We start from the raw sequence: 12845 nt of genomic DNA on the forward strand, positions 1-12845 counted from the left end.
TGATATATATATATATATATATATATATAGTCACAGATATTTATTAGTGCACATTAATTTTACAAAACATTGGACATCTTTACACGTGCAGGTAAGACATTGATCCTATCCATTCCCTCAATTAGCTTTCTCTATTTTGTGAGGAAAAAGGAAATTGTGCATTTTGTTTTCAGTCAAACAAAAATTTATGTGCTTTTTTTCTTAAATGAAACCACCTTTAGGTTTACAACCTACGAGTATAAGCTCTTTGTGCACAACAGCGTGGGTTTCACTCCAAGCCAAGAAGCGAAGGTGACGACCTTGGCTGGTTTTCCCGAGAGGGCTGCCAACCTCACTGTGACCGTCCTCAACCACACGGCCATCGACGTGAGATGGGCTAAGCCAAGTAAGAAAGCTTCTCTTATGTTGTGGTTTAGATGGAGAATGTCCTCCCCCAGGCTGCATATACCCCGAGGAGGGGCTTGCTGAGAACGAACGGATCCTAGGTGCGGAGCTGAATGAGCCGTTAGGAGGTGGGGCTGGCAGGATGACCTGGAAGGGTGTACAGCCTCTCCTTCCCTAGCTCCTTCCTCCGCTCTCCACTTCCTGGCCACCATGACGTGAGCTGCTATCCTCTGCCAGGCCCTTCTACTGTGTCCTTTCTGCCTTGGAGCTGGCCAACCATGGGCTGAACCATGAGCCTAAAAAAACCTCTCCTCATTTAACTCATGAGCATCAGGTGTTATGTCCTAGTGATGGAAAAGCACTAAAAATTCAGACGTCTAGTTTGCCTTCCTGTGTTAAACCCAAAGGAATTAAAAACTAAAAGCCAAGTTATGCCAGTCTTTTGAAAAGCAAAGTCTTTCCTTCACACTTGATCAGCTCACCCTTTTCATATTCCCTTTAGAATGTAGAATGTGGTTTGTGTCGCTGCATAGACAATGGTGGGGAATGATCATGCGATAATTTGATCCTAGGCAGTGTTATATACCTTTGTGCATGAAGCTGAACTCACACAGCTTGTAACTCATCGTGCACTGGCCACAGCCCCTACTAGGATTGTGGTAGAGAAACCTACCTAAGGATTGTGGTACCATCCTTAGTGCTGGTTGTAGACACAATTCTAGCCAATATAGAAGAAAATCCAAACAGCCTCCCTGGGCTTCTGCAGTAAGGCTGGGTCCAATCTTGGTTTTGACTAAAGCACTTTACAGTTGTCTGGAGTGCTCACAGGGAGACCTAAGCTGTGCTCACAACCTGGAACAGCCACAATGACTGAAATTTCAGAGCTTGTACACCAATTGGTTAGCACTTAGCATCCAATCTGTTACTGCTTTCCTGGTAAATCTTTGTGACAATCAGAAAAATATAAATAACATAAACCCTGAATCTACCCCGGAACCATGATTGCACTGGTTCCTGTAATTTGAGATCTGGAAGTAGTTGAATCACAGTTTCTTAGTAAATTACCAAATGCTGAGAACTATCTGACTTGTGAGGGCTTAGTTAAAATATTTCAGGTTATGAGAGAAAAGTCAGCAATCCGAGAAATTATCTGTTCTTATATAAAAATTGGTGGAATGACCACTGATTGGGCAGTAACAGCTGTGTCATTTTGAGGCAGCTTTGAGTTGTGTTATAGCAGAAGAAGACAAATGCTTCTTTTAGGATACCAAGTAATCTGTATGATGTTAATTATGACTTTACTTGGTATCATTAATTATAAGTTTAAATTAGTAGGTGTGTTCATCAGATTTCTGTCATTATGACAACATACTTGAGACACATCAACTTTCAAGGAGGGAAGGTTCATTTCCCTCAAGCTTCAGTCCATGATCACTTGGTTCTATTGCTTTGGGGGTATAGTGAAGCAGAAATGCCAAAATGAGAAGCTATGCTGGTCAGAAGGCAAAGAGAAAGACAGGAAAGGGCCAGGTTCCCCACATCTCCTTCATGGCAAGAATCAGGGGTCTAATGTCAGCCCTTGAGGCCCAGCTTCCTGAAGGATGCATGACCACTCAACGGCACTATGATCCAAGGATGAAGCCTTTAGTATACACACCTTGGGAGGATGCTACCACACTTCTGCTTACACAGACCCTGCTGCCACCAGAGAATATGTTTTCGCAAAAAACTAAGTCTAGGGTTCTCATACAGCTGGTTTTTCTCATAATCTGTGGCATCTGTATGGGAATCCCTTAAGCTACTTGATTGGAAGAAGATAAATCAATGGATTGTATGATGTGCCCTCGGAAACACCCCTAGGAAAATTTAAGTCTTTGCGTGGGGGTGTGTTGTAGGTCCCTCTGATGGATTTTTCACCCTCTCCCTCTTTCTCTCTGACCCGACTCACCAAAAGACACGTTTTAAAGCCTGGTCACATAGGTAGGCTCAGCTCCTCATCTGACATTTGAATTTTGCTGTGGAGACTGGGCTGCTGAATTTCCACCAATATAGGTCCTTTACGTTCTAATTGCATGCCTGAAATAAGCATGCTTATAAAAACTGACAAAGCTAATGGATCTGAAGCAGCTCGCTGAAGTTCCATTACCTTAGTAATCCGAACCTCTGACCTTCCGGATGTAGGTAATGCAATCTGCTGTTATTTCCATTCTTACCTTAGAAATTTTTCAGATAACTATTTGTGAGCACAAAGGTTAACTCTCCAAAGAGGGTCAGCGCTGAAAAAGCTGTTGTATTATCTACCCTTTCCTTTGTGCAAGCCGCTGTCTTAAGTAAATTAACCAGCCAGTCTTCAACAGAAAGGCCTCCCGGTTTCTTCAACTTCAATTTTAAACTGTTTTCTTGATTGGTACAAAAAATGTCACAGAGCCTGCTATACTGCACAGCACAAAGCAGTAGACTGAATGTAACTGTAGTTGAAGATTGCATGAATAAATTGAGAAATGTTGGCTTATAATTACCTTTCAAAAAACCATGAGATACATGTTTAAAACCATATTCTCTCTTCACTGCAAACTTCTACAGTATATGGAATGATCAAAAAGTACAGTGGATATGGAAACAACTTTTGTAACTTGTTTCAGTAAAAGCCACACAGGTAACAACAATGGGATAAGAGTCTTTGAAGTGGGAAGGCATATTAAAGGGGATTAATGGGAATGTGCCATTTCCTGCACTAAAATTTTAATTTCAGCATTCACCACATTGATTGATCACCTGTCATTTTGATTGCAAAAGATTTCTGGTGAATTTTTACCAATCACAGATTGACAGGTATAAATTATTAAAATTTTAGAAAGATTTCTTTTAAATATCAGCACCAAACAGGATATTACATAAAATAAAGCACCTCCACATTTCTTCAAAAAGTATTGCAACCAGGAAACACACAGACGAGGTTTCCTTCTTTCATTCTCTAAGTGAGTTTTGCCTGAAACGTTTGAGAAAAGAGCATTTTCCCACCACTTCAAGAGCAGAAGAGTCACATAAATTTGGATACTTACCTGGTGAATGGAAAATGCTACCTGGCAGGGAGCAGCATCTGCCCCTCGGCAGGCTGTGTTCTCACCCCTTCCCCACACCTATATCTCTGGTCCCGATGAAGATATTATTTTCTCTTCCTGCTTTAAATAACAGAATTTTTTCCTAAAGTATGCTTTGGATTGTTATTAAAAATCACAGTATTTTAGGAAGAGACACAAAACACCTTCCCTTTGATTGTTTATTCAATCTTAAGGCTCAGGCATCAAATCTTCCAGGATTTTTTGTGCATCTAGCCACAATATGATTAGAATTTTTATCAAGCATGATGTATAAAGATCATTCCCACTCTGACTGCTCACTTTTTTAAAAGGCCAGGAGGAAAAGGCCTCTGGAAGGGAGCGTGAGTTTATAGCTCGGTATGCTGAGGGAGATGCAGCCTGGTCTGAGGACGTCACGGGGGTGTGGCCTGGAAGGATCTACCTCCCTTCTCCTCCCTTGATCCCTCTGCTTCTCACCACCATGCCATGGACTGTTTCTCCTCGCTGTGGAGCCAGCCAACTGTGGACTGAAACCTCTACTGTGATCTGAAATAAGCCTTTCCACCTTAGAGTTGTAAGTGTCTGGTATTGTGTCTCAGGGACGAGAAACTAAGACATTTCCTACTCACACACCTCCTTAGTTTTGGCGATAATAACTAAGACACCACCAGATTTTATAATGGGGAAAATTTCTGGCTTTGTCTCAGTGTCTCTTGTGCCTGCAGCAAGACATCCAAATTCAAAATCCTGCCTCTTCTGGGATGCACTCATCTCATGGGCTTATCTTATTTCTCTGCTTCTTTGCATCACTGTGGTTATCTGGTCACATAGACTGCATTTCCCTTCCAGTGAGCACCTACCATAACTTGTCCTTCTGTCTGTGTCCCCCACTGCTGTGGCCTCTAAGGTTTATCAGTTATCATCTAATGACCCAACCAAGCCTCTTTTCTCTATCCCATGCTGAGAGAGAGACAGACAGACAGAGAGAGACAGAGAGAGATAGAGAGACAGAGAGAGACACAGAGGGAGTGAACCAGCATGATGAGTGATCCCTGAAGTGCTTCCCCCCAAGGGCCATAACCTTCCTTTCTCACCAACTACACTTTCCCTCATCCCCTAAGTGAACATTTTTCTCAGTGTTTTTTCTGTACCTTCTTGTCACACTCCAATTCACCTCCTGTGGATGCCACCTATTCTCAAAGTTTCAAATTTTCCTAACTAAATACTGACCAAAAGGTCATATAAAGGAAGGATTTGAAAAACAGATTTTAGATCAGGAAGACTGAGACTGAGATCCTGGACCCAATCTTTTCTAGCACTGTAGCCTAAACAAGTCCCTTCAACTCACTGTTAGCTTCTTGATCTGAAATACGAGACTAATCATTATTGCCCTAAAATGTTGTCGTCAGGATGGAGTGAAGTCATACGTGCTTAGAGCTTGATCACCATTCAGTAATGGTACAAATCATGTGGCTGATTGTGAGATGTAGAGACTGAATTCCTTCTTATTTTGCAAAAGATAAAAACATGCAGGCCTAATGAAATTTTCAGACATAATTCTTCCAGGCATTCAGATAACAGCATTTCTATAGTGGATATACATGTTTAACTTTGTAATTTCTTGACTAAGCAGTGTGACTGAGCAAATCTAGTTACCATGTTGGAAAGTATCAGATGCAGTGTGATATCCCTCCTTCCCCTTCCTTTCAGTGGGGTTTTTGTCCCCTAACCCAGCTACGGAATTTGACAGCCTCCCTGTGACCTTGTGAACTGTCAACAGCATGTATTTGCATCCAAGGGATGTGAAAAAAAGTGCGCACCTTTCCAAGTCATGGTGTAAAACACTGAGTGTGTTCCTTTCTTTTTCCTCTTCTCCCCTTTTCTTGACAGCAGGGTGGACATGGGCATGTTCCTAGCTTCTACTACATATGTATGGATAATACCCTAAGGGTCCCAGAACCACAGCTAAGGTGGAATCTGTATTGTCCGATGACCACAGGGACACAATTTTTTCATTCACGTTGAACCCATGATGTACAATGTATGTAAATGTTGGTTTCACTTAAGTCTTTGCATCCTGTGGACTTTTCATTACAGCAGCTTAGCTAACTAACACAGTAACTGTTTGCTCATTTCAATTCACTGATGGAGCAAGAATTTGTGATCCTGCTTTTAGAGCCACATAGAGAATGATGAGTAACACATTCAATACACTGTCTCCTTTAAATACAGTTTTCTCTGGCAGGATGCTGACAGGACAGAAAATACAAGGGAGTCCGAGGTAGCTGGGGAGTTTCCAAAGAGAAGTTACTGTTACCAACTGAAGCACAGACTAAGGAGAAGACAGAAGTTATCTCGTTGGAACAACTAGGGAGGCTGACTTGGATCGCTGCCTGGGAGGAAAATTTTTCCTCTTCTCTTTGGGAGCAGTGCTACCCTCAGGCAGAGTAAAGCATTCTCTCTAGAAACAGCTCTGATTATTAGCTCAGATTTTCTGAGAATGAGTTGATGGCACATAATCGGTGCACTATAGAATGTGGGAAATTGGACTGCAATTTGGCAAATCTGCGAGCAAGATCAACACATTCTATCATGCAATGAGCTTAATAGAGACCCTCTAGGTTTTCACATTTGAGCGAAATTATCTTCCAATGAGCCTGTTAATGAGAGATGACTGAAGAATTTGGCCTTGATGAATAAATTAGGAAGAACTATTGAATGGGATGGTTTCCTATAATTGATCCACATCAGAACAAGAGACTCTTTTGTGAAGAACCAGATAGTAGATACTTAGTTGGTGTAGTCCGTACGGGCCCTGTCAGAACTGCTCAGTGTGACCATGCAGAGTGGCAGATAATCACTAACCAAGCACGGCCGCTCTGACTCCACTCTGTCCTGGACACTGAGGTCTGATATTTGTACAGTTTTCATATGTCACAAAATATGTGTTTCTTTGATTTTTTTTCCTCCATGACTACTTAAAAATGAAAACCATCCTTAACTCAGAGGTAGCATAAAAACATTCGGTGGACTACATTTTGACGTACAAGCCAGGCCTGGCTTTTGGTCTCTTCCTCCACACACGAGAAGAGGGTGTATGAGAGCACATGGCACATCCAGGGTGCTGCAGTTAAAATCTACCTGCTCAATGAGAGTTATGCAGTCCAGAGAATATGGGCTACGTGTTTATATAACAGGATCGTAATCTCTGAAAAATATTTTCCAGGGTGCATATGTTTAAAATAATCAACAAAAAATCCCCATTCCTACCTATTGTTTCTAATACAAGCTAGTATTCACCCTTCAATCCCCAATTATATAACTCTAAACTTAAATATTTAGCTCTTAACTTCAAAGTTCACCAAGTTGCCACAAAACACTTCAAACTCAAGAAACCCCAAGTGAGGTTTGTCCCGAAGTTCATCCCTTGTTTTCTTTCTTATTTTCTTTTTTTTTTTTTTTTTTTTTTTTTTGTCTTTTTCATTTTTATCAGTACTGGGGATCGAACTCATGACTGTGTGCTTGCAAGGCAGGTGTTTATGCCACTGAGTTAAATCTCCAGCCCCTTCTCTCCTATTTTCTAAGATTCATCCAGAAAGCCAAACCAGAAACTTGAGAGGTATCTATTGTCTTCTGTACATTTTTCTAAAGTCTTCTTGGTCATTTAAGGACTTATAATCCTTTGACCTCATGGGTCCCCCATACTGCAGGGCTTTGAGGTCTGCACCTAGATGGGAAAAGCGGTGGCATTAGAGATGGCCGGTTGTTTTGTAACACCTCAGTCCAAAACAGGATGAGATTAGAACTCGTGGGTACAACAGTTTAACTACGTCAGTCCCTGTTTGCCCAGATCGATGGTCGTGTGATTTCAACCAGCTCCAAGGGGGCTCAGGAAAATTTAGTCATAGTCTGGATGTCTGAAAGAAAAGAAAATATTTACTTATTTATTTATTTTTAGTTTTTTTTTTATTTTAAAGGGACTAAAATCAAGGAAAATAAAATCGAATAAAACCAATGAAAATAAACCAATATAAGTGATACAGGACTTCAAAACCTTACAAAATTAATAATAGTTACAATAATGCCTTTTGTTATCTTCAAAATAGCTTGTGATATCTTTGAACAAAGTAAAAATCAAACAGAACAGAATACAACAAAAACAAAATAATGAATGCAGTAAAGAACTTCAAAACAAGCCACTAGTAAGTCCAAAATGGCTACCATAATATGTCTTGCTATCTTTTAAATAGCTGCTCCTGCCATCAGATTTAACATCAAACAAAACAGAAGAGAATAAAACCCCACCCAGCGAAACAATGCCAATGATGTGGTTTCCAGGCGGATCTCTTCCCACGGGGCCTGGTTCTCTCCCTCTGCAGTCCACAAATGGCACTGACTCAAAGAAAAATATTCATATAGACAGCTTGGAAGAATATGCCCCAGAACCTTTAGGTTCTACAGTGTGTTTTAAAATTTAAACTTTATTTATACTACTTGTGATTAGTGATGTTTCCCTATTTTTTCATTCTGTTTTTATGTATAATAAAGAATTTAGCCTTCTATGACCTTCCTTTCTCTTCTCACCTGTCATCTTCAGTATTTGGTTTGTATATTATTGTTGTAGTCATACAACTTTTTACACATTTTTTTTCCTTAAAATGACCTCAGTATTTAACATTAGTTCCTAAACTTCCAATCTTGAATTCTGGATTTCATTTTGTCTTTCTGTTGTCTAGAGAATATTATTGTCTAGTTTTTATTATGAAAGCTAAAACATTAATTATACATTCTCTCAATTTTTGTCTACATAAGAAAGTTTCTGTCATCTTTGCACTTTCTGTAAGCGCCCACCATCTAGTCCCCTTCCACGCATCCACTTAGGATTGCATGAGGTGTAAGGGGACATTCACATCTAAACCATAACAAGCACTGGAGCAGACACTGGCAAAAAGCAGGACAGGCAGAAATCCAGTATCTGTTGTGCTGAGCTGTTGCCTGTTCCTGCTCCCAAGAGCCCCTAGTGTGTGCGGTAAGCTGTCAATGGTGGAGCCGAACCACCATCCCTTCCTATCATCTTTGGGACAATAGGTTCTGTTCTGTTTCCAAGAATTTGACATATGGTGCATGGCTAAGATGGGCATGTAATGGGAGCTCATCCAGACATTGATGTATGATCTGTACACATCATGAACCTGTGGTGTAAGTCCCATTATATTTAATGTTATTTATTTAAGTAGAGTTATTGAGAGCCTGATACAAGAACTATCAGGCACAATCCAAGTAAAATCTGTTCCTATTTGTAAGTAGCTGTGAAGCCCTTTATTACTATTATATCTTAAGGACTTGACTCCCTCATCTTCTCATTTAGGCTGAAATGTAACATACACTTCAAATCTAATGTGCATTCCATTAAACCATAGCAACCACAAATTAATGAGTAATAATACTGACAGCCTGCAAAAAAACACTTCTAATGAAAGAAGTGAACTTTTGCACTCCTAACACAGGTGGCTTTGCTGTACTTGGCTGATATGAGCAGTAGGAAAATGCTAAAGTCTATGAACAGGCATTCCTGCCAATGAATAATAATGACCTCATTATTAAACATGTTTACATTTCATGGCATCAGAGAAGAGAAACATCTCAATCCCTAGAGTTTTCCAAATTAATTGCTCAGGGTCTCCTGATATAAACTCTGCTAACTACACCAGCTCGCTGCACTGTTTAAAATGGTGTTAAAGGGAAAACAGTAGTGTCCTTAGTAAGGTAAAAACAAAAGTCAAAAATTCACCATTCATTTTTAGGTAAGACTTCCAAGATCTTGAAAAAAAAGCGTCCTTAGAGAAATGCACATCGTTCTTGAAACTGTTATTTTCTGTGCTGTATGCTGGGATCGCACGTGGTGGAGAAATCACACTACAGTAATCATATGGAAAAATTCCACCTTTTCCTCTCAGGTCTTAGAGTACAGCTCTGTGCCAAGCTTGGTGCATATTTGGAGGTGCCATTTCAGGAGGTTTAAAAATCAGCACCCTACTCATCACCCTAACACAGTAGGCCTTCGTTCCTACTTAATGCTTTAAAAATAATACTGATGCAAGTAGAGAAGCATACCATTTCCTACCCAAGGAAACATGGCTGCTATTCTTTTTTTCTTTTTTTGGTACCAGGGATCAAATTCATGACCTCATGCTTGCCAGGCAGGTGCTTATACTGATGAGTTAAATCCCAGCCCCTACATGACTATTCTTATGTCCTCTTTTAAGAGAATCAATGGAGGCAAATAGCAAGAAGTAGATCTTAGGCCAAGGAATGGAGAAATCAAGTGGAAAAACCATATTGCACTTGTTTTTTATGGAGAAAGTGATGAGTTACAAGTGTGAGACAGGGAGTGATTGATTTGTGCACCCTTCCCATTCCTATCCACAGCAGAGGAACACACAGAACAAGGTGAAGAGAAGGAGGACCTTGATTATATATCAGTGTTCCTACTTAGTTTTACTGAACCAGAACTTTGGGAAAGTAAGCTACAGACCCCTGCTATGTTGGCAGTGCACACACAAGGCTACTAGATAAGGATTGTTCCCGTACCCATGGACAGCTTTTGTTAGCAGTTTAAAACTTCCTTTAGGATCTATGTCAAGAAAAGTTTTCCTTGGCATTAGCATAGACTCCTCCATGGAATTGTATGATACACAAACAGAAATAATCTCATGTATTGCATAATTTTTATTTTTCGTGGATTCCTTTCATACATATTGTACCCAAGTTTAGAGCATTAAGTAGTACAATTAAAGTATTTAAAGGAAACTCAAGAGTTTATATTCTGTGCACAACTATATGCAATTAATTATGGGATAAGGAAAGTAATGAAATTTATTTAAAAATCTAGTACCACTAGCACCATGACAAAGCAGTTTCCAAATCTTTGTAAAGTCTCCTTAAGTGCTTTGCTCTCATTTTAAGAGCAACCAGGGGTAGAGTTCATCCTGTCTTTCCCCTAAGACCCTTTGAAGCCAGATCAGCTGTTTACTTTGCTCTATACTTACTGTTAACAGCTTTTCAAGACCTCCAGGGAGATGTTGAGTATTACACACTTTTTTGGAGTTCTGCTACCTCAAACGAATCTCTGAGAATCCTCCCAGGTGTGAAGTCCTATGTCATTGGCCACTTGAAGCCAAACACAGAGTACTTCATTTTTATCTCTGTCTTCAATGGAGCCCACAGTATCAACAGTACAGTCTTGCGAGCAATCACTTGCGATGGGGGTAAGTCTTGATTGTCAGGGGTACCCGGCTTTGAAGGTGCCACTGATTCCTGCTGAGCTTGGTATCAGTCACCCATCCAGTGCAAAATTTCTGGGTGTCAGAGGGAAGCAAGTCGGGGCTGCAATGCTTAAGTGCTGGCTGGCCACAAGTGGCAGGTCAATGCCACACCCCCACTGAAACGTAGCACAAGGGCCTGGTGTCGGACATCAGTTGGCTCCTGCTCTTTTTGGGGCAGGCGTCACTTGAGGCTGAATGCACATCATAAGTGGTGGCACTTGGAAAATCTCTCTTTTTGTTTAAGATCTGTCCTCAGAAGCAGTGTGCTTTTCAGAACAACACCCAAGCACAGAGGGCTCTGCATGAGTCACCAAGAGTGGTGGGTGGATGTTCAGCCACCCAGAAAAATTGCCTGTGACTCATTTCTAAGCCAGTCAGTTGGGGAGGAAGGAAGGGAAGGAACGTGTGAATCTGAAATGTATTCGGAATGGCCTTTCTAATCTTTTTGGCTTTATAAAGTCTCATTATAAACATTATAATATCATTACCTCCCAAGCAAGTGTTCTAGGTCATTAACGGAGCTCTTTAAGCATGGAACCCATTTCCCTCTCTGGTGCCAAAGGTCAGTACCTTTTGTTTATAAAATAGGATGAATCACAAGGACGATTTTTCAACTAGTTAAGATGGGTTCTTACGATAAAAATAGGTCTTTGCATAGTTATTTCTGACATGCTTGAATAATGGTGTAATTTAACGCTAAGCAAGGATTTTTTCTAATGTTGGATTTCATCATTACCTATGGTAATCAACATTCAAAATCATTTACATAATGACAATATTGTATTATTGCTTCATACTGCTGGAGTTACAAGCTAGTAACATCAAATGATTTTTCACGTCCCACCAGCCTCAGTGTATCTGAGTTCTATTTTTTGCTTCAGGAGCAAATTTTCTGTTTTCCTTCCCTACCCCCACTCCCTCCATCCTAGGAAGGGTGGAGTGAAGAGATGTAAAAAAGACAAATAATACATATGCGTGAGGGGCGCAGATGGGTGAATAATTTATCATCGCATCCCACTGGTCTCAGAGTATTGAAGATTAGCACTATGTTGGGGGTATAAGCACTTTCCTAGCAATTCTTATGGTTTCTAACTGAGAGTCTAATAAGCCAATTTGCAGAGGACTGCAGACTGTGATAACTTCATCAGAGGAAAGCAGATAAGCAAGGACCCTTTGCGAAACCTAAATACTAATCTGCATTTAGTTTAACAAGTGCTGTTGCAGAGACAGCTGGAGTGGATGCCTCTTCTTCCTTTCATTCCAGAGCCTCAGGGCATGCTGCCGCCAGAGGTTGTCATCATCAACCGCACAGCTGCCCGTGTCATCTGGTCATCTCCTTCAAACCCAAATGGCGCTGTCACCGAGTACTCCATCTATGTAAACAATCAGCTCTACAAGACCGGAATGGATGTGCCCGGCTCGCTTGTTCTGAGAGACTTGTCCCCCTTCACTGTCTATGACATCCAGGTTAGGGCATTGTTTTGTTTTGTTTCTTTTGATGCCTAAGCTTACAGATACGTTAAATAAAACATGCAGAGCCGTGTCTCTGCGTGGATACTCGCTGTCCTGGTTACACACTGTTTATTTGGTGGGGAAGTGGGGGGAGAGAGAGAAGAGGCAAATTGATCAGAATTAAATCTGTTTGCTGTGGGCAAACACGTGAGTCTCTGGAGAGAGGATCATGTTAAGATGGAAAATGATGGTGACCAGGGTGGCAATGAAATGCTCACTGACACAATGGAGCTGATCACATACTCGAAATAAATCTGGCCAGTTTGCCTTTTCCCCCCAATCTTTCATTGATCTCAAAGTCCCACTCGCGTGTGTGGAGATGTCCCCCTTGGTATGGCTCAGGAGCTCCAGAACTCCTCTGATGGCAGTTTTCACCTTGTAAGGGCCATAGATTAGGTGAGAAGGGCCAGGCTGTCCACCGCCAGTGCGTTTGATTTTCATTGCTGCAGGAAGATGGAGAGGGCAGTGCAGCAAACTAGTATTAAAGGGTTGTTGTTGTTGTTGTTGTTGTTTTATTTTTGAGGATGAAAGAACGATATCCATT

At 40.9% G+C, this 12845-nt stretch overlaps 1 protein-coding gene across 4 annotated transcripts in view; it reads left to right on the forward strand.

The window, feature by feature from the left end:
• Ush2a (usherin) overlaps nucleotides 1–12845 on the forward strand; it is a 658323-nt gene that overhangs the window by 460633 nt on the left and 184845 nt on the right. For all 4 annotated transcript variants that reach the window (XM_063236705.1, XM_063236706.1, XM_063236707.1 and 1 more), the window contains 3 exons: nucleotides 222–385; nucleotides 10523–10732; nucleotides 12054–12256. In XM_063236705.1, coding sequence (XP_063092775.1) covers nucleotides 222–385; nucleotides 10523–10732; nucleotides 12054–12256 — 577 coding nt within the window. The remainder of the gene's footprint in view (nucleotides 1–221; nucleotides 386–10522; nucleotides 10733–12053; nucleotides 12257–12845) is intronic.

Source organism: Cavia porcellus, unplaced genomic scaffold (genome assembly GCF_034190915.1).
Source record: "Cavia porcellus strain 051 isolate PalLab524CR breed Dunkin Hartley unplaced genomic scaffold, mCavPor4.1 scaffold_26, whole genome shotgun sequence".
Taxonomy (NCBI): domain Eukaryota; kingdom Metazoa; phylum Chordata; class Mammalia; order Rodentia; family Caviidae; genus Cavia; species Cavia porcellus.